The 22,954-nt window shown below is 49.3% G+C and overlaps 1 protein-coding gene across 5 annotated transcripts in view; it reads right to left on the reverse strand.

The window, feature by feature from the left end:
- Positions 1 to 22,954, reverse strand: part of LOC139582548 (coiled-coil domain-containing protein 85C-B-like) — a 147,335-nt gene that overhangs the window by 98,713 nt on the left and 25,668 nt on the right. The window contains exon 2 of one of the 5 annotated variants that reach the window (XM_071412643.1): positions 9,806 to 12,789. The exons of the other annotated variants lie outside the window; for them this stretch is intronic. Within the exon in view, the coding sequence (XP_071268744.1) occupies positions 12,551 to 12,789 (239 nt within the window). The 3' untranslated portion in view covers positions 9,806 to 12,550. Of the gene's footprint in view, positions 1 to 9,805; positions 12,790 to 22,954 lie in introns of those variants that run through there. 5 annotated transcript variants of the gene reach the window in all.

The raw sequence follows: 22,954 nt of genomic DNA on the forward strand, positions 1-22,954 counted from the left end.
GTGAGCCCCCCCCCTCATCCCTTCCTCACCCCCTGCCATGTGAAGCCCCCCCATCCCTTCCTCACCCCCCGCCAGGTGAGCCCCCCCTCATCCCTTCCTCACCCCCTGCCATGTGAGCCCCCCCCCCCTCATCCCTTCCTCACCCCCTGCCATGTGAGCCCCCCCTCATCCCTTCCTCACCCCCTGCCATGTGAGCCCCCCCTCATCCCTTCCTCACCCCCTGCCATGTGAGCCCCCCCCTCATCCCTTCCTCACCCCCTGCCATGTGAGCCCCCCCCTCATCCCTTCCTCACCCCCTGCCATGTGAGCTCCCCCTCATCCCTTCCTCACCCCTGCCATGTGAGCCCCCCCCCCCCATCCCTTCCTCACCCCTGCCATGTGAGCCCCCCCCTCATCCCTTCCTCACCCCCTGCCATGTGAGCCCCCCCCTCATCCCTTCCTCACCCCTTGCCATGTGAGCCCCCCCCTCATCCCTTCCTCACCCCCTGCCATGTGAGCCCCCCCCTCATCCCGTCCTCACCCCCTGCCATGTGAGCCCCCCCCTCATCCCTTCCTCACCCCCTGCCATGTGAGCCCCCCCTCATCCCTTCCTCACCCCCTGCCATGTGAGCCCCCCCCTCATCCCCTGCCATGTGAGCCCACCCCTCATCCCTTCCTCAGCCCCTGCCATGTGAGCCCCCCCCTCATCCCTTCCTCGCCCCCTGCCATGTGAGCCCCCCCCCCCCTCAACCCTTCCTCACCCCTTGCCATGTGAGCCCCCCCCTCATCCCTTCCTCGCCCCCTGCCATGTGAGCCCCCCCCCCTCATCCCTTCCTCACCCCCTGCCATGTGAGCCCCCCCCTCATCCCTTCCTCACCCCCTGCCATGTGAGCCCCCCCTCATCCCTTCCTCACCCCCTGCCATGTGAGCCCCCCCTCATCCCTTCCTCACCCCCTGCCATGTGAGCCCCCCCCTCATCCCTTCCTCGCCCCCTGCCATGTGAGCCCCCCCCCTCATCCCTTCCTCACCCCCTGCCATGTGAGCCCCCCCCTCATCCCTTCCTCACCCCCTGCCATGTGAGCCCCCCCTCATCCCTTCCTCACCCCCTGCCATGTGAGCCCCCCCTCATCCCTTCCTCACCCCCTGCCATGTGAGCCACCCCCCTCATCCCTTCCTCACCCCCGCCATGTGAGCCCCCCCCCTCATCCCTTCCTCACCCCCTGCCATGTGAAGCCCCCCCATCCCTTCCTCACCCCCCGCCAGGTGAGCCCCCCCTCATCCCTTCCTCACCCCCTGCCATGTGAGCCCCCCCCTCATCCCTTCCTCACCCCCTGCCATGTGAGCCCCCCCTCATCCCTTCCTCACCCCCTGCCATGTGAGCCCCCCCTCATCCCTTCCTCACCCCCTGCCATGTGAGCCACCCCCCTCATCCTTCCTCACCCCCGCCATGTGAGCCCCCCCCCTCATCCCTTCCTCACCCCCTGCCATGTGAAGCCCCCCCATCCCTTCCTCACCCCCCGCCAGGTGAGCCCCCCCTCATCCCTTCCTCACCCCCTGCCATGTGAGCCCCCCCCCTCATCCCTTCCTCACCCCCTGCCATGTGAGCCCCCCCTCATCCCTTCCTCACCCCCTGCCATGTGAGCCCCCCCCTCATCCCTTCCTCACCCCCTGCCATGTGAGCCCCCCCCTCATCCCTTCCTCACCCCTGCCATGTGACCCCCCCCTCATCCCTTCCTCACCCCCTGCCATGTGAGCCCCCCCTCATCCCTTCCTCACCCCCTGCCATGTGAGCCCCCCCCTCATCCCTTCCTCACCCCCTGCCATGTGAGCCCCCCCTCATCCCTTCCTCACCCCCTGCCATGTGAGCCCCCCCCCTCATCCCTTCCTCACCCCCGCCATGTGAGCCCCCCCCCTCATCCCTTCCTCACCCCCTGCCATGTGAAGCCCCCCCATCCCTTCCTCACCCCCCGCCAGGTGAGCCCCCCTCATCCCTTCCTCACCCCCTGCCATGTGAGCCCCCCCTCATCCCTTCCTCACCCCCTGCCATGTGAGCCCCCCCTCATCCCTTCCTCACCCCCTGCCATGTGAGCCCCCCCCTCATCCCTTCCTCACCCCTGCCATGTGGCCCCCCCTCATCCCTTCCTCACCCCCTGCCATGTGAGCCCCCCCTCATCCCCTGCCATGTGAGCCCACCCCTCATCCCTTCCTCGCCCCCTGCCATGTGAGCCCCCCCCTCATCCCTTCCTCACCCCCTGCCATGTGAGCCCCCCCCCTCATCCCGCCATGTGAGCCCACCCCTCATCCCTTCCTCACCCCCTGCCATGTGAGCCTCCCCTTCATCCCTTCCTCACCCCCTGCCATGTGAGCCCCCCCTCATCCCTTCCTCACCCCCTGCCATGTGAGCCCCCCCTCATCCCTTCCTCACCCCCTGCCATGTGAGCCCCCCCCCCTCATCCCTTCCTCACCCCCTGCCATGTGAGCCCCCCCTCATCCCTTCCTCACCCCCTGCCATGTGAGCCCCCCCTCATCCCTTCCTCACCCCCTGCCATGTGAGCCCCCACCCTCATCCCTTCCTCACCCCCGCCATGTGAGCCCCCCCCTCATCCCTTCCTCACCCCCTGCCATGTGAAGCCCCCCCATCCCTTCCTCACCCCCCGCCAGGTGAGCCCCCCCTCATCCCTTCCTCACCCCCTGCCATGTGAGCCCCCCCCCTCATCCCTTCCTCACCCCCTGCCATGTGAGCCCCCCCTCATCCCTTCCTCACCCCCTGCCATGTGAGCCCCCCCTCATCCCTTCCTCACCCCCTGCCATGTGAGCCCCCCCTCATCCCTTCCTCACCCCTGCCATGTGAGCCCCCCCTCATCCCTTCCTCACCCCCTGCCATGTGAGCCCCCCCCTCATCCCCTGCCATGTGAGCCCACCCCTCATCCCTTCCTCGCCCCCTGCCATGTGAGCCCCCCCCCTCATCCCTTCCTCACCCCCTGCCATGTGAGCCCCCCCTTCATCCCTTCCTCACCCCCTGCCATGTGAGCCCCCCCTCATCCCTTCCTCACCCCCTGCCATGTGAGCCCCCCCTCATCCCTTCCTCACCCCCTGCCATGTGAGCCCCCCCCCCCTCATCCCTTCCTCACCCCCTGCCATGTGAGCCCCACAGACTCCCAAGGTTAACTTTCATCCCTCTTCCGTTTAGATGTTTACATTCTACACCCCGTAGGGTGGCACCCTTTACTGGGCCACTAGTCTACCAATAGCTCTTCTTCTAAGGAGAAGCCATGTCCCTAGTCTAGTGATAGACAAAGTCTACTGTAATCTATGCAGCACTAGGATACGTGCCGTGTATATTAAAGAATATGTGAAGATGTAACTCGTCTGATCGTCCCCACATGTTTTAGCTACATTGTCTCAGCCGTGCAGAAAACATCAATAGTTGTAATCTCCTTACATTGTTGTCCATGAGCTCCTTCGCTGGAGAGAGTTTCCAAATGAAAACCTTTCGCTCACGTTTTCCTCATGGTCTCTATACCAAGACCAGGAACATGGGAAATGGCTGACCAACCTACGATCTTCTCCTTCAAAGTGTTTTAGGGAGCTAGGAATCAAGGTATCAAGGATGCAAGGAATCAATGAAATACTTTAGAGATTCACCCAATCATTCGATCAGTCAAGGAGATAGAAGTGTAGCAGGTGGTGGTCTGATCATCCTCATTGATTAGCCTCACCACCCGCCAGAGAGATCAGAGACGTGAGAGGAACGCTCTAGAGGTCTTTCACCCAATATACTGTATGCTAAAATGATCCATGTATCTTTATTTAGCCCTTACAACAAGATGAACGGCTTCCTGTCTCAGTGTGAGTGGAGGCTGAGCCATCCCAAACAGACACGTGAACAGAGATGTGTGTGTGTGTGTGTGTGTGTGTGTGTGTGTGTGTGTGTGTGTGTGTGTGTGTGTGTGTGTGTGTGTGTGTGTGTGTGTGTGTGTGTGTGTGTGTGTGTGTGTGTGTGTGTGTGTGTGTGTGTGTGTGTGTGTGTGTGTGAGAGAGAGAGAGAGAGAGATACAGAGAGAGAGAGAGAGAGAGAGAGAGAGAGAGAGATACAGAGAGAGAGAGAGAGATACAGATAGAGAGAGAGAGTGATACAGAGAGAGAGAGAGAGAGAGATACAGAGAATGAGAGAGAGATACAGAGAGAGAGAGAGAGAAAGATAGATAGATACAGAGAGAGAGAGAGAGAGAGAGATAGAGAGAGATAATGCCATGCTTTGAAGGAGAAGCAACACCTTCTAGAACTAGGAGAATTTCATCCACAGATCCATACTCCACAACATCCTGGGAATAACTCTGCACCACAACAACCACAGAGCTGTGATGCTATAATAATCTCTCTCTCTCTCTCTCTCTCCCTCTCTGTCTCTCCCTCTCTGTTTCTCTCTCTCTCTGTCTCTCCCTCTCTGTTTCTCTCACTCTCTCCCTCTCCCTCAGGAAGGCCCTGAGAGTTCTCTGGTGAAGGCCCTGAGTGTTCTCTGGGGAAGGCCCTGAGAGTTCTCTGGGGAAGGCCCTGAGAGTTCTCTGGGGAAGGCCCTGAGTGTTCTCTGGGGAAGGCCCTGAGTGTTCTCTGGGGAAGGCCCTGAGTGTTCTCTGGGGAAGGCCCTGAGAGTTCTCTGGGGAAGGCCCTGAGTGTTCTCTGGGGAAGGCCCTGAGAGTTCTCTGGGGAAGGCCCTGAGTGTTCTCTGGGGAAGGCCCTGAGTGTTCTCTGGGGAAGGCCCTGAGAGAGAGTCTACTGAAGGTCTGGGACGGCTCTACTCTACTCTACTCTATTCTACTCTGCTGTCCTCTACTCTATTCTACTCTACTCTACTCCACTCTACTCTACTCTACTCTACAGTCTGAATGGCTTGTACAACTCTTAGACACACAGAGGGATAGAGGAATGAATGAAAGGGAAGACTGATAAAGAGATCAACGATTGATTTACTAGAGAGGAGACAAACCCTTTCACCAGGATACTTGAGCTTGGTTTTCTGAGCAGGCAGTGGATGTGTCCTCCGTGTGAAGACCCTAGTGCATCCACAGCATTTAAAGGTCCCTCTCCTCTTCTCTGAATTGTGTGGAGAACAATACCCCCAGACAGATGGGCGGCCATTCCCAGGGAAGAGGGGGGAGCCACTACAACCCCACAAACTCCTATGAGACTCCCTCAGGGGGAGCAACACGTCTGGAAGCCAGGCCAGGGCTGACTCAAATCAAAACAGAATGTCAGTGCTTTGCTTTCCAAGTTGCAGAAATAAGCCTAATCCACTGTTGGAATCCAAGTTGGAAAAAGAGTGAGAAGAGACCCCCACTACGAATCCTGATCCCTCTCCACCCAAACCCCAACTTCCTATATCTCATTTCTGTAATACAACGGGTGTTATAGTTATAGAGAAATGTCTGACTCAAGGTCTGACTTGACTCAAACAAAAACAGAAAGTGTTTCCAGAAAGTTCCAGTCTACTCTTGGCACCTGGGAGAATGAGAGCGGGCTGTAGAGCAGCAAGAGGAAATGACTGTTCAGTAAACCAGGACGAGGTAATTCCTAAACCATTCAACAACACTTCCTGAAGATAGAAACAACAATCAATTCCAGATGGTTCACTCTGATCACTGATTCCTCATCTTCATGGTTGGCAGGGCCACTACAGTGCAACCATTATATGAGCCTAAATATTCGGATGTGCGACCTGGAACTTTATTTAGAAGCAGCCGTGTGCGGCAGGGGTGGCAGGTAGCCTAGTGGTTTAAGGCAGGTAGCCTAGTGGTTAGAGGCAGGTAGCCTAGTGGTTAGAGGCAGGTAGCCTAGTGGTTAGAGCGTTGGGCCAGTAACTGAAAGGTTGCTGGTTTGAATCCCCGAGCTGACAAGATAAAAATCTGTCGTTCTGCCCCTGAACGAGGCAGTTAACCCACCGTTCCTAGGCTGTCATTGAAAATAAGAATTTGTTCTTAACTGACTTGCCTAGTTAAATAAATAAAAATGTTAGATTATAGGTTTATTACCTCAAATATTTGTCATTGTGTTCCTACATTCCTTGTGAAAACATGCTCCTTGGAAAAAGGTCACCCCCCATATTATTATTAATGTTGTTTTTATTATTGTAAATATGTCTATATTATTACTGTTGTTTTTATTATTGTAAATATGTCTATAATATTATTATTATTGTCTTTATTATTGTAAATATGTCTATATTATTACTGTTGTTCATATTATTGTAAATATGTCTATATTATTACTGTTGTATTTATTATTGTAAATATGTCTATAATATTACTGTTGTTTATATTATTGTAAATATCTCTATAATATTATTATTATTGTCTTTATTATTTTAAATATGTCTATATTATTACTGTTGTTCATATTATTGTAAATATGTCCTTATTATTACTGTTGTATTTATTATTGTAAATATGTCTATAATATTACTGTTGTTTATATTATTGCTTCGTTCACTTCTCTTTCTGACCTGTTGGAGCTTTTAAGTATTTCACTGAACCCTTCGATCTCATCATGTGACGAATACACTCATCTAATCTAAAATGTTTGAAATGTTGGCCAGTTGTGGTATTACACCTAAAGGGAGACTGTCGTCTCTTCTCAGTCCAGCCAACGTGCAGGAACAGAGGAACAAACCTGATTTATGTGAGAATTTGTGAAAGCATTCAGCAACTCTGGAGGACAACGGAATAGAGCAGAATAATCCTAGTCTTTTGCTTTCTTTCTTTCTTTCTGCCTCTGCCTCGCTGCCTCTCTCTTCAGATGTGAAAGAACTTGTAGGAGAACCCTCTGCTCTGACCATCTGCTCTGACCATCTGCTCTGACCATCTGCTCTGACCATCTGCTCTGACCCTCTGCTCTGAACCTCTGCTCTGACCATCTGCTGTGACCATCTGCTCTGACCATCTGCTCTGACCATCTGCTCTGACCATCTGCTCTGACCATCTGCTGTGACCTGGAGGTATTCCAGCGCTCCAACATGTGTGGAAAAACATGGAAATGCAGCAACTGCTTCTACACTCATTAGCACAACAACACTAGGGCTATTTACTTTGGAGAGGACTGGAGTCCTGCAACGTTGGGTCACCTGCAACGTTGGGTCACCTGCAACGCTGTGTCACCTGCAACGTTGGGTCACCTGCAACGTTGGGTCACCTGCAACGTTGGGTCACCTGCAACGTTGGGTCACCTGCAACGTTGTGTCACCTGCAACGTTGGGTCACCTGCAACGTTGTGTCACCTGCAACGTTGGGTCACCTGCAACGCTGTGTCACCTGCAACGTTGTGTCACCTGCAACGCTGTGTCACCTGCAACGTTGTGTCACCTGCAACGCTGTGTCACCTGCAACGCTGTGTCACCTGCAACGTTGTGTCACCTGCAACGTTGGGTCACCTGCAACGCTGTGTCACCTGCAACGCTGTGTCACCTGCAACGTTGTGTGACCTGCAACGTTGGGTCACCTGCAACGTTGGGTCACCTGCAACGCTGTGTCACCTGCAACGTTGGGTCACCTGCAACGTTGGGTCACCTGCAACGCTGTGTCACCTGCAACGCTGTGTCACCTGCAACGTTGGGTCACCTGCAACGCTGTGTCACCTGCAACGTTGGGTCACCTGAAACGTTGGGTCACCTGCAACGCTGTGTCACCTGCAACGCTGTGTCACCTGCAACGTTGGGTCACCTGCAACGCTGTGTCACCTGCAACGCTGTGTCACCTGCAACGTTGGGTCACCTGCAACGCTGTGTCACCTGCAACGCTGTGTCACCTGCAACGCTGTGTCACCTGCAACGTTGGGTCACCTGCAACGCTGTGTCACCTGCAACGCTGTGTCACCTGCAACGTTGGGTCACCTGCAACGCTGTGTCACCTGCAACGCTGTGTCACCTGCAACGTTGGGTCACCTGCAACGCTGTGTCACCTGCACATTCCCCTGGAGGACAAGACAACCACACAGCTGCATAACATCTCAAAGCAAGGTGAAGGTCAGGCCTATACTACGCTGAGTGAATCCTATTAAACAACTTTGCGATCGAAAAAGGTGACAAGTAAAAATAGGCCACACAGGGTCCTCCTGAGGTCAACGACTTGCTGACGTTTGGCTGGCTGGCCGTTCTCTAAAGGTCACCTGAAGTGTGTGTGTGTCTACTAGACAGAATGAGGTCATGGTTTACTGTGTCTACTAGACAGAATGAGGTCCTGGTTTACTGTGTCTACTAGACAGAATGAGGTCCTGGTTTACTGTGTCTACTAGACAGAATGAGGTCATGGTTTACTGTGTCTACTAGACAGAATGAGGTCATGGTTTACTGTGTCTACTAGACAGAATGAGGTCATGGTTTACTGTGTCTACTAGACAGAATGAGGTCATGGTTTACTGTGTCTACTAGACAGAATGAGGTCCTGGTTTACTGTGTCTACTAGACAGAATGAGGTCATGGTTTACTGTGTCTACTAGACAGAATGAGGTCATGGTTTACTGTGTCTACTAGACAGAATGAGGTCATGGTTTACTGTGTCTACTAGACAGAATGAGGTCATGGTTTACTGTGTCTACTAGACAGAATGAGGTCATGGTTTACTGTGTCTACTAGACAGAATGAGGTCCTGGTTTACTGTGTCTACTAGACAGAATGAGGTCATGGTTTACTGTGTCTACTAGACAGAATGAGGTCATGGTTTACTGTGTCTACTAGACAGAATGAGGTCATGGTTTACTGTGTCTACTAGACAGAATGAGGTCATGGTTTACTGTGTCTACTAGACAGAATGAGGTCATGGTTTACTGTGTCTACTAGACAGAATGAGGTCATGGTTTACTGTGTCTACTAGACAGAATGAGGTCATGGTTTACTGTGTCTACTAGACAGAATGAGGTCATGGTTTACTGTGTCTACTAGACAGAATGAGGTCATGGTTTACTGTGTCTACTAGACATAATGAGGTCATGGTTTACTGTGTCTACTAGACAGAATGAGGTCATGGTTTACTGTGTCTACTAGACAGAATGAGGTCATGGTTTACTGTGTCTACTAGACAGAATGAGGTCATGGTTTACTGTGTCTACTAGACAGAATGAGGTCATGGTTTACTGTGTCTACTAGACAGAATGAGGTCATGGTTTACTGTGTCTACTAGACAGAATGAGGTCATGGTTTACTGTGTCTACTAGACAGAATGAGGTCCTGGTTTACTGTGTCTACTAGACAGAATGAGGTCATGGTTTACTGTGTCTACTAGACAGAATGAGGTCATGGTTTACTGTGTCTACTAGACAGAATGAGGTCATGGTTTACTGTGTCTACTAGACAGAATGAGGTCATGGTTTACTGTGTCTACTAGACAGAATGAGGTCATGGTTTACTGTGTCTACTAGACAGAATGAGGTCATGGTTTACTGTGTCAACTAGACAGAATGAGTATTGCTGAGGTCATGTTTACTGTGTCAACTAGACAGAATGAGTATTGCTGAGGTCATGTTTACTGTGTGTAGTCAGCAAATCAGAGACTGGTCACCGTGCCACCAGTCCTCATCATCAACAACGTTCTATTATCTCACGCTCTCATCTCATCACAGCCAGAGATCGATGTGATCGCTACACTTATCAAAACCATGGTGTTTATAGACCACCAAGGACAGGGTCCATGTGTAGTGTATCCCTTTAACTAAGCCTAGGCTATTCCCCCTGCTACCTTCTTTTCTCTCACAATATAATGTCACAATACTTAGATATTCAGTACAGTGCATTCAGAAAGTATTCAGACCCCTTCTCTTTTTCCACATTTTGTTACGTTACAGCCTTATTACAAAATTTAATAAATAGTTTTTTTCCCTCAGCAATCTACACACAATACACCATAATGACATCACAATACACCATAATGACATCACAATACACCATAATGACATCACAATACACCATAATGACAAAGCAAAAACAAGGTTTTTAGAACTTTTTGCAAAAGTATAAAACAAAAAAACTGAAAACATCACAGTTGCATAAGTAGTCAGACCCTTTACTCAGTACTTTGTTGAAGCACCTTTGGCAGTGACTACATCCTCAAGTCTTTTTGGGTATGACACTACAAGCTTGGCACGCCTATATTTGGGGAGTTTCTCACATTCTTCTCTGCAGATCCTCTGAAACTCTGTCAGGTTGGATGGGGAGCGTCGCTGCACAGCTATTTTCAGGTCTCTCCAGAGATGTTCGATCGGGTTCAAGTCCGGGGTCTGACTGGGTCACTCAAGGACATTCAGAGACTTGTCCCGAAGCCACTCTTGTGTTGTCTTTGCTGTGTGCTTAGGTTCGTTGTCCTGTCTGTTCATCTTTCCCTCGATCCTGACTAGTCTCCCTGCCACTGAAAAACATTCGTACAACATAATGCTGCCAGCACAATGCTTCACCACAGGGATGGTGCCAGGTTTCCTCCAGATGTGACGCTTGGCATTTACAGATGGCATACAAGTTTGTTATTAAGGCACATGAAAGTTCACATTCCAGAAGGCATTTCTGACAAAAAAAACACATTTTGATTAAAAAAAAAAATATTCAAATGCCTCTCCTGTAAAGTAGTGACATGCGACATACGCCTAGCTGCCTAGCTTCTTCAAACTGGTCCCATATGTTGTCTTGCCCATTCACCCTCTGAAAGGCACACACACACAATCCATGTCTCAATTGTCTCAAGGCTTAAAAATTATTCTTTAACCTGTCCCCTCCCCTTCATCTACACTGATTGAAGTGGATTTAAGTGACATCAATAAGGGATCATAGCTTTGACCTGGATTCAACTGATCTATGTCATGGAAACTGATCTGATCTATGTCATGGAAACTGATCTGATCTATGTCATGGAAAGAGCAGGTGTTCTTATTGTTTTGTATACACAGTGTATATACAGTGACTTCAGAAAGAATTCACACCCCTTGACTTTTTCTATATTTTATTGTGTTATAAAATGGGATTAAAACTGATTTAATTGTAATTTTTTTGGTCAACGATTTACACAAAAAAATCTGTAATCTCAAAGTGGAAGAAAAATTATAATATTTGATTAAAAAAATATATGACTTTTTTTATTCAACCCCGAGTCAATACACCTTAGATTCACCTTTGGCAGTGATTACAGCTATGAGTCTTTCTGGGTAAATCTCCAAGAGCTTTCCACACCTGGATTGTGCAACATTTGCCCATTATTCTTTTCAAAATTACTCAAGCTCTGTCAAATTGGTTGTTGATCATTGCTAGACAACCATTTTCAGGTCTTGCCATAGATTTTCAAGCAGATTTAGGTCGAAACTGTAACTTGGTCACTCAGGAACATTTACTGTCTTCTTGGTAAGCAACTCCAGTGTAGATTTGCCCTTGAGTTTTAGGTTATTGTCCTACTAAAAGGGGAATTAATCTCCCAGTGTCTGGTGGACAGCAGACTGAACCATGTTATCCTCTAGGATATTGCCTGTGCTTTGCTCCATTCCATTTATTTATTTTTTATCCTGAAAAACTCCTCAGTCCTTAACAATTACAAGCATACCCATAACATAATGCAGCCACCACTATGCTTGAAAATATGGAAAGTGGTACTCAGTAATGTGTTCTATTGGACTTGCCCCAAACATAACACTTTGTATTCAGGACAAAAAGTTAATTGCTTTGCCACATTTTTAGCAGTATTACTTTAGTGCCTTGTGGCAAACAGGATACAGGTTTTGGAGTATTTTGTATTCTGTACAGGCTTCCTTCTTTTCACTCTGTCAATTAGGTTAGTATTGTGGAGTCACTACTATGTTGTTGATCCATCCTCAGTTTTCTCCTATCACAGCCATTAAACGTTGTAGATGATTTTAACTCACCATTAGACTCATGGTGAAATTCCTGAGTAATTCCTGTCCTCTCCAGCAACCGAGTTAAGAAGGACGCCTGTATTTGTGTAGTTACTGAGTGAAATGATTCAAAGTGTAATTAATAAGTTCACCATGCTTAAACGGATATTAATTGTCAGCTTTTTTTTTTTTTACCCATCTACCAATAGGTGCACTTCTTTGTGAGCATTGGAAAACCTCTTTTGTCTTTGTGGTTGAATCTGTGTTTGAAATTCACAGCTTGAATGAGCAACTCTACAGATAATTGTATGAGTGCGGTACAGAGATGAGGTAGTCATAAAAAAATCATGTTAACCACTATTATTGCACACATAGTGATTCCATGCAACTTATTATGTGACTTGTTAAGCAATTATTACTCCTTAACTTATTTAGGCTTGCCATAACAAAGGGGTTGCATACTTAAAGATGCAAGACATTTCAGCATAGGATTGTTTTTTAAATTTTCAATTCAACTTTGACATTATGGGGTATTGTTCACCAGTGACATTTTTTTTTTTGAGTAAGAGGACAACTACAGTCGTGGCCAAAAGTTTGAGAATGACACAAATATTAATTTTCACAAAGTCTGCTGCCTCAGTTTGTATGATGGCAATTTGCATATACTCCAGAATGTTATGAAGAGTGATCAGATGAATTTCAATTAATTGCAAAGTCCCTATTTGCCATGCAAATGAACTGAATCCCAAAAAACATTTCCACTGCATTTCAGCCCTGCCACAAAAGGACCAGCTGTCATCATGTCAGTGATTCTCTCGTTAACACAGGTGTGAGTGTTGACGAGGACAAGGCTGGAGATCACTCTGTCATGCTGATTGAGTTCGAATAACAGACTGGAAGTGTCAAAAGGAGGGAACCTCTTGGAATCATTGTTCTTCCTCTGTAAACCATGGTTACCTGCAAGGAAACACGTGCCTTCATCATTGCTTTGCACAAAAAGGGCTTCACAGGCAAGGATATTGCTGCCAGTAAGATTGCACAGTCAAGCAGTGAATTTCAAACACAGATTCAACATGACTAAACTTCTTATGGAATATCTACACAGGCGTGAAAGCCTTTTGCAATTATGATAGCACAGCTGAAAACTGTTGTTCTGATTAAAGAAGCAAAACACCAGTCTCAACGTCAACAGTGAAGAGACGACTGCGGGATGCTGGCCTTCTAGGCAGAGTTGCAAAGAGAAAGCCATATCTCAGACTGGACAAAAAAAATAAAAGATTAAGATGGGCAAAAGAACACTGACACTGGACAAAGGGACTCTGCCTAGAAGGCCAGCATCCTGGAGTCGCCTCTTCACTGTTGACGTTGAGACTGGTGTTTTGCGGGTACTATTTAATAAAGCTGCCAGTTGAGGACTTGTGAGGCGTCTGTTTCTCAAACTAGACACTCTAATGTACTTGTCCTCTTGCTCAGTTGTGCACCGGTGCCTCCCACTCCTCTTTCTATTCTGGTTAGAACCAGTTTGTGCTGTTCTGTGAAGGGAGTAGTACACAGCGTTGTACGAGATCTTCAGTTTCTTGGCAATTTCTTCTGAACAGTAGTGTATATACTGTATATATAACCGTGATCATTTAGCTGACCAACAATCATCATCTAAAAGTCCATGACCGTCACAGCCCTAACACACACACACACACACACACACACACACACACACACACACACACACACACACACACACACACACACACACACACACACACACACACACACACACACACACACACACACACACACACACACACACACACACACACACACAGCCCTAACACACACACACACACCAGTGTTCATTTTGGCACTCTTTTTTTATGGCAGTCTTTTTTTAGATTAGGTCTTAGTCATTTTGACAAAAATATCATTAAGCCCGACACGTTGACTGACGAGCCCGACGCAAAAGATAAACTTCTTCCCTGGGAACAGGCCCCGATCCTCATGATCTGCATGAAGAGGAGGAGGAAGGCTGCCTTCTGAGAATTCGTAGGTGATCGAATAACCCCCACTTCCCTCCTTTCTGCTAACAAACGTGCAATCCTTGGAGAATAAAATCGACAAGTTACGCGGAGGATTAAATTACCAACGGGACATTAAAAACTGTAACATCTTATGCTTCACGGAGTCGTGGCTGAACAACAACAATATCAAAATACAGCTGGCTGGTTATACGATGTACCGGCAGGATAGAACAGCAGCGTCTGGTAACACAAGGGGCGGCGGACTGTGTATTTTTGTAAATAACAGCTGGTGTACGATATCTAAGGAAGTCTCGAGCTATTGCTCGCCTGAGGTAGAGTATCTCATGATAAGCTGTTGACCACACTACCTACCGAGAGAGTTGTCATCTGTAATCTTCGTAGATGTTTACATACCACCACAGTTAGAGGCTGGCACTAAGACAGCATTGAATGAGCTGTCCCTCGATTTGGCAAATCTGACCATAATTCTATCCTCCTGATTCCTGCTTACAAGCAAAAATGAAAGCAGGAAGCACCAGTGACTAGATCAATAAAAAAAGTGGTCAGATGAAGCAGATGCTAAGCTACAGGACTGTTTTGCTAGCACAGACCGGAACATGTTCTGGGATTCCTCCGATGGCATTGAGGAGTACACCACATCAGTCATTACCTTCATCAATAGGTGCATTGATGACGTCGTCCCCACAGTGACTGTAAGTACATACCCCAACCAGAAGCCATGGAGCTAAAGGGTAGAGCTGCCACTTTCAAGGAGCGGGACTCTAACCAGGAAGCTTATAAGAAATCCCGCTATGCCCTCCGACGAACTATCAAACAGGAAAAGTGTCAACACAGGACTAAGATCGAATCGTACTACATCGGCTCTGACACTCGTCGGATGTGGCAAGGCTTGTAAACCATTATAAACTACAAAGGGAAACACAGCCGAGAGCTGCCCAGTGACACGAGCCTACCAGACGAGCTAAACTACTTCTATGCTCGCTTCGAGGCAAATAACACTGAAACATGCATGAGAGCACCAGCTGTTCCGGGAAGACTGTGTGATCACGCTCTCCGCAGCCGATGTGAGTAAGACCTTTAAACAGGTCAACATTCACAAGGCCGCAGGGCCAGACGGATTACCAGGATGTGTACTGCGAGCATGCGCTGACCAACTGGCAAGTGTCTTCACTGACATTTTCAACCTCTTGCTGTCCGAGTCTGTAATATCAACATGTTTCAAGCAGACCACCATAGTGCCTGTGCCCAAGAACACTAAGGTAACCTGCCTAAATGACTACCAACATGTAGCACTCACGTCTGTAGCCATGAAGTGCTTTGAAAGAATGGTCATGGCTCACATTAACACCGTTATCCCAGAAACCCTAGACCCACTCCAACCCCAACAGATCCACAGATGATGCAATATCTATTGCACTCCTCACTGTCCTTTCCTACCTGGACAAAAGGAACACCTATGTGAGAATGCTATTCATTGACTACAGCTCAGCGTTCAACACCATAGTGCCCTCAAAGATCATCAATAAGCTAAGGACCCTGGGACTAAACACCTCCCTCTGCTCCTGGATCCTGGACTTCCTGATGGGCCGTCCCCAGGTGGTAAGGGTAGGTAACAACACATCCGCCAAGCTGATCCTCAACACAGGGGCCCCTCAGGGGTGAGTGCTCAGTCCCCTCCTGTACTCCCTGTTCACTCATGACTGCATGGCCAGGCACAACTCTAACCCCATCATTAAATTTGACGATGACACAATAGTGGTAGGCCTGATCACTGACAACAACGAGACAGCCTATAGGGAGGAGGTCAGAGACCTGGCCGTGTGGTGCCAGGACAACAACCTCTCCCTCAACGTGATCAAAACAAAGGAGATGATTGTGGACTACAGGAAAAAAGAGGACCAAGCACGCCCCCATTCTCATCGACGGGGCTGCAGTGGAGCAGGTTGAGAGCTTCAAATTCCTTGGTGTCCACATCACCAACGAACTAACATGATCCAAGCACACCAAGACAGTCGTGAAGGGGGTACAACAAAACCTATTCCCCCTCAGGACACTAAAAAGATTTGGCATGGGTCCTCAGATCCTCAAAAGGTTCTACAGCTGCACCATCGTGAGCATCCTGACTGGTTGCATCACTGCCTGGTATGGCAATTGCTCGGCCTCCGACCGCAAGGCACTACAAGGGTAGTGTGAACGGCCCAGTACATCACTGGGGCCAAGCTTCCTGCCATTCAGGATCTCTATACCAGGCGGTGTCAGAGGAAGGCCCTAAACATTGTCAAAGACTCCAGCCACCCTAGTCATAGACTGTTCTCTCTGCTACCGCATGGCAAGCGGTACCGGAGTGCCAAGTCTAGGTCCAAGAGGCTTCTAAACAGCTTCTACCCCCAAGCCATAAGACTCCTGAACATCTAGTCAAATGGCTACCCAGACTATTTGCATTGCCCTCCCCCTATCCCCCTCTTTACACCACGGCTACTCTCTGTTGTCATCCATGCATAGACACTTTAATAACTACATGTACATAACCTACATGTACATACTACCTCAACTGACCGGTTCCCCGGCACATTGACTCTGTATCGGTACCCCCTGTATATACTCTCGCTATTGTTATTTTACTGCTGCTCTTTAATTACTTGTTACTTTTATCTCTTATTCTTATCCATATTTTTTGGAACTGCATTGTTGGTTAGGGGCTCGTAAGTAAGCATTTCACTGTGTGTGACTAATACAATTTGATTTGATTTGACATTTTTGTCATTTGAATAATGATTTAGTCATGTTATTGTCAAAATTAGGGTTGCACATTTTGGGGAATATTCAGAGGTGGAAACTTTCCATGGGAATTAACGGGAATATATGGGAATTAACGGGAATATATGGGAATTAACGGGAATATATGGGAATTAACGGGAATATATGCAAATGAATATTAATACCATTTAAATGTTGTTGTTTTTTGCATTGGATATATTTACCATATCATATGGAGACAGAAACATAAACCTTTTACCTTATCATAAGTAGACATAATTGCAAATGATTAAATCCTTCCAATAGGATTTAGTTATGAATTTAACTTTAAATGAGTTAACTCTTCACATGAGATGATTTCACTGAACAACAAAATAAAGGGAATATTGAATGATCCCCAATGATCTATCGCATCTCCCAAGAACGTTTTCAACATACATCTGTAAAATGATAGTCTAGAAACTAAAGCTTTGGTTGTCTTCTTCTCATGCTTCCATGTCTTCTCCCTGGACCTTCTCAATGTTCACCTCTTGAACATCAGACTCTGAGGCCTCATCTTCACTGTCACCTTCCAACCTTGTTGAGGATGGCTCGTTGTCAGGCTCAAAAAGTCTCAAATTTGCCCGGATGGCCACCAATTTCTCAACCCTTGTATTGGTAAGCCTGTTGCGTGCTTTGGTGTGTGTGTTCTCAAACAAGAACCAGTTGCGCTCTGAGACGGCTGATGTTGGTGGGATTTGGAGGATGATGGAGGCAACAGGGGAAAGAGCCTCAGATCCACAAAGTCCCTTCCACCAGGTGGCTGATGAGATGTTGGCACGACTGCCATATTGCATCTCCATCCCAAAGCCCTTGCTTGAAAGTGTACTTCGCCAGACTGCCAAGAACCTTGCCCTCATCCAGGCCAAGGTGGCGAGACACGGTAGTGATGACACCATAGGCCTTGTTGATCTCTGCACCAGACAGGATGCCCTGCCAGCATACTTGGGGTCCAACATGTGCGCTGCGGTGTGTATTGGGCTTCTGGCAGAAGTCTTGACGCTTTTTGATGTATTTCAGAACTGCAGTTTCCACTGCTTGGAGCAACAGTGAAGTGGGCAGGGCAGTACGAACCTCTTCTCTCTGCAAGCAGAGTCTGAACATCAGACAGGATACCATTGTCTCCCTCAATCCGTGTAATGGCTACTGCTATAGGTTTCAGGAGTTTCAGGCTGCTTACCACTCTCTCCCAAAATACATGATCCAGGAGGATCCTCTTGATGGGGCTGTCACATTGCCTGTGAGCATCAGAGAAGAACCAGTTGTATACACACCTCGAGCAAGACATTCATTAGCATTTCTCAGACTACGTTCCTCCATTGAGTCAAAAAAACTTCTGATTACAGGAGGACTGTTGCACTCGATAAGGTGTCTGATTCATTCATTTTGCGTGGCCCAGTGCCCTGGGTGGGCGAAGTTTGCACATTTAGGCAATTCCATTGGTCCTTAAGTGAAATTTCCAGCCATCAGAGGCACCGGGCCATGCAAAACGAACTCACCAAATGAGAAACCTTACAATTCTGCTAATGTCATGCATGGTTTTGATTGGAGCAAACAAATAGCATTGAAAAGCTATCAATCTCTCCAAAAACTCTTGTCAAGTCCACACACACACACACACACACACACACACACACACACACACACACACACACACACACACACACACACACACACACACACACACACACACACACACACACACACACACACACTGGTGACCACTCTGGGAATGATGTCATTCTGAGCAGGTCAACCAGCGCGCTACCCTACCTTACTGTTCCCTCACCCCCCTCTCTCTCTCCCTACTTCATCCCCCCCTCTCTCTCCCTCCCTCATCCCCCTCTCTCTCTCCCTCCTTCATCCCCCTCTCTCTCCCTCCTTCATCCCCCCCTCTCTCTCCCTCCCTCATCCCCCTCTCTCTCTCCCTCCTTCATCCCCCTCTCTCTCCCTCCTTCATCCCCCCTCTCTCCCTCCTTCATCCCCCTCTCTCTCCCTCCCCCATCCTCCTCTCTCTCCCTCCTTCATCCCCCTCTCTCTCCCTCCTTCATACCCCTCTCTCTCCCTCCTTCATCCCCATCTCTCTCCCTCCCTCATCCCCCTCTCTCTCCCTCCCTCATCCCCCTCTCTCTCCCTCCTTCATCCCCCTCTCTCTCCCTCCTTCATCCCCCTCTCTCTCTCCCTCCTTCATCCCCCCCTCTCTCTATCCTTCATCCCCTCTCTCTCTCTCCCTCCTTCATCCCCCTCTCCCTCCCTCCTTCATCCCCCTCTCTCTCCCTCCTTCATCCCCCTCTCTCTCCCTCATCCCCCTCTCTCTCCCTCCCTCCTTCATCCCCCTCATCCCCCTCTCTCTCCCTCCTTCATCCCCCTCTCTCTCCCTCCCTCATCCCCCTCTCTCTCCCTCCTTCATCCGCCTCATCCCCCTCTCTCTCTCTCCCTCCTTCATCCCTCTCTCTCCCTCCTTCATCCCCCTCTCTCTCCCTCCTTCATCCCCCTCTCTCCCTCCCTCCTTTATCCCCCTCTCCCTCCCTCCTTCATCCCCCTCCCTCCTTCATCCCTCTCTCTCTCTCTCTCCCTCCTTCATCCCCCTCTCTCTCTCCCTCCTTCATCCCCCTCTCTCTCTCCCTCCTTCATCCCCCTCTCTCTCCCTCCCTCATCCCCTCTCTCTCTCCCTCCTTCATCCCCCTCTCCCTCCATCCTTCATCCTTCATCCCCCTCCCTCCTTCATCCCTCTCTCCCTCCCTCCTTCATCCCCATCTCCCTCCCTCCTTCATCCCCCTCTCCCTCCATCCTTCATCCCCCTCTCCCTCCCTCCTTCATCCCCCTCTCTCTCCCTCCTTCATCCCCCTCTCTCTCCCTCCCTCATCCCCCTCTCCCTCCCTCCTTCATCCCCATCTCCCTCCCTCCTTCATCCACCTCTCCCTCCATCCTTCATCCCCCTCTCCCTCCCCTCTCCCTCCCTCCTTCATCCCCCTCTCCCTCCCTCCTTCATCCCCCTCTCTCTCCCTCCCTCATCCCCCTCTCCCTCCCTCCTTCATCCCCATCTCCCTCCCTCCTTCATCCACCTCTCCCTCCATCCTTCATCCCCCTCTCCCTCCCCTCTCCCTCCCTCCTTCATCCCCCTCTCCCTCCCTCCTTCATCCCCCTCTCTCTCCCTCCTTCATCCCATTCTCTCTCCCTCCTTCATCCCCCCCTCTCTCTCTCTCTCCCTCCTTCATCCCCCTCTCTCTCCCTCCTTCATCCTCCTCTCTCTCTCTCTCTCTCTCCCTCCTTCATCCCCCTCTCTCTCCCTCCCTCATCCCCCTCTCTCTCCCTCCTTCATCCCCCTCTCTCTCTCCCTCCTTCATCCCACTCTCTCTCTCCCTCTTTCATCCCCCTCTCTCTCCCTCCCTCATCCCCCTCTCTCTCTCCCTCCTTCATCCCCCCCTCTCTCCCTCCTTTATCCCCCTCTCTCTCCCTCCTTCATCCCCCTCTCTCTCCCTCCTTCATCCCCCTCTCTCTCCCTCCTTCATCCCCCTCTCTCTCTCCCTCCCTCCTTCATCCCCCTCTCCCTCCATCCTTCATCCCCCTCTCCCTCCCTCCTTCATCCCCCTCTCTCTCCCTCCTTCATCCCCCTCTCTCTCCCTCCCTCATCCCCCTCTCCCTCCCTCCTTCATCCCCATCTCCCTCCCTCCTTCATCCACCTCTCCCTCCATCCTTCATCCCCCTCTCCCTCCCCTCTCCCTCCCTCCTTCATCCCCCTCTCCCTCCCTCCTTCATCCCCCTCTCTCTCCCTCCCTCATCCCCCTCTCCCTCCCTCCTTCATCCCCATCTCCCTCCCTCCTTCATCCACCTCTCCCTCCATCCTTCATCCCCCTCTCCCTCCCCTCTCCCTCCCTCCTTCATCCCCCTCTCCCTCCCTCCTTCATCCCCCTCTCTCTCCCTCCTTCATCCCATTCTCTCTCCCTCCTTCATCCCCCCCTCTCTCTCTCTCTCCCTCCTTCATCCCCCTCTCTCTCCCTCCTTCATCCTCCTCTCCTCTCTCTCTCTCTCTCCCTCCTTCATCCCCCTCTCTCTCCCTCCCTCATCCCCCTCTCTCTCCCTCCTTCATCCCCCTCTCTCTCTCCCTCCTTCATCCCCCTCTCTCTCTCCCTCTTTCATCCCCCTCTCTCTCCCTCCCTCATCCCCCTCTCTCTCTCCCTCCTTCATCCCCCCCTCTCTCCCTCCTTTATCCCCCTCTCTCTCCCTCCTTCATCCCCCTCTCTCTCCCTCCTTCATCCCCCTCTCTCTCCCTCCTTCATCCCCCTCTCTCTCTCCCTCCCTCCCTCCCTCCGCTTCACTGGCTTCCAGGCCAGGCGTGGGGGCAATCCATCAAGCCGCCCCACCGATCATCACCGTTGAGATGAGAGAGAGATAGAGAAAGACAATGATAAAGAGTGAGAGAGAGAGAGAAAGACAATGATAAAGAGAGAGAGAGAGAAAAAGAGAAAGATAATGATAAAGAGAGAGAGAGAAAGAGTGAGAGAGAGAGAGAAAGACAATGATAAAGAGAGAGAGAGAAAAAGAGAAAGACAATGATAAAGAGAGAGAGAAAGAGTGAGAGAGAGAGAAAGACAATGATAAAGAGTGAGAGAGAGAAAACGAGAAAGATAATGATAAAGAGAGAGAAAGAGTGAGAGAGAGAGAAAGACAATGATAAAGAGTGAGAGAGAGAAAGAGAGAAAGATAATGATAAAGAGAGAGAGAAAGAGTGAGAGAGAGAGAAAGACAATGATAAAGAGTGAGAGAGAGAAAGAGAGAAAGATAATGATAAAGAGAGAGAGAAAGAGTGAGAGAGAAAGAAAGACAATGATAAAGAGTGAGAGAGAGAAAGAGAGATCTATCTATCTATCTATCCAGTACATAATCTAGGCATAGTCATTTAACCAATAGTCTATATATTCAGATATCAATCTCATACAGTATATCTAGACATAGAGTAGTGTCATCTAGATTAGTAGTGCTATTCTACTCCTCACTGGCTATGTGGTTCATGGGCTGTATGGTTTATGGGCTGTGTGATTCATGGGCTGTATGGTTTATGGGCTGTGTGATTCATGGGCTGTGTGGTTCATAGGCTGTGTGGTTCATGGGCTGTGTGGTTCATAGGCTGTGTGGTTCATGGGCTGTGTGATTCATGGGCTGTGTGATTCATGGGCTGTGTGGTTTATGGGCTGTGTGATTCATGGGCTGTGTGGTTTATGGGCTGTGTGATTTATGGCCTGTGTGGTTCATGGGCTGTGTGGTTCATGGGCTGTGTGGTTTATGGGCTCTGCTGGCCAGGGCCTATAACCTCATTCTGTCAGATGGGAGCTGTGCTGATTGGAATGAATGAACAGATCAGACAGCAGGTTCAGGGACGAAGAGAGAGAGAGAGAGAGAGAGAGAGAGAGAGAGAGAGAGAGAGAGAGAGAGAGAGAGAGAGAGAGAGAGAGAGAGAGAGAGAGAGAGAGAGAGAGAGAGAGAGAGAGAGAGAGAGAGAGAGAGAGAGAGAGAGAGAGAGAGAGAGAGAGAGAGAGAGAGAGAGAGAGAGAGAGAGAGAGAGAGAGATACAGAGAGAGAGAAAGACAGAGAGAGAGAGATACAGAGAGAGAGATACAGAGAGAGATACAGAGAGAGAGATACAGAGAGAGAGATACAGAGAGAGAGATACAGAGAGAGAAATACTTGAATCAGTCATAGAGCCCATTGCCCTTTATGGTTGTGAGGTCTGGGGTCCGCTCACCAACCAAGACTTCACAAAATGGGACAAACACCAAATTGAGACTCTGCATGCAGAATTCTGCAAAAATATCCTCCGTGTACAACGTAGAACACCAAATAATGCATGCAGAGCAGAATTAGGCCGATACCCACTAATTATCAAAATCCAGAAAAGAGCCGTTAAATTCTACAACCACCTAAAAGGAAGCGATTCCCAAACCTTCCATAACAACGCCATCACCTACAGAGAGATGAACCTGGAGAAGAGTCCCCTAAGCAAGCTGGTCCTAGGGCTCTGTTCACAAACACAAACAGAGCCCACAGAGCCCCAGGACAACAGCACAATTAGACCCAACCAAATCATGAGAAAACAAAAAGATAATTACTTGACACATTGGAAAGAATTAACAAAAAAACAGAGCAAACTAGAATGCTATTTGGCCCTAAACAGAGAGTACACAGTGGCAGAATACCTGACCACTGTGACTGACCCAAACTTAAGGAAAGCTTTGACTATGTACAGACTCAGTGAGCATAGCCTTGCTATTGAAAAAGGCCGCCGTAGGCAG

This window comes from Salvelinus alpinus, chromosome 8 (assembly GCF_045679555.1).
Source record: "Salvelinus alpinus chromosome 8, SLU_Salpinus.1, whole genome shotgun sequence".
Lineage (NCBI taxonomy): Eukaryota > Metazoa > Chordata > Actinopteri > Salmoniformes > Salmonidae > Salvelinus > Salvelinus alpinus.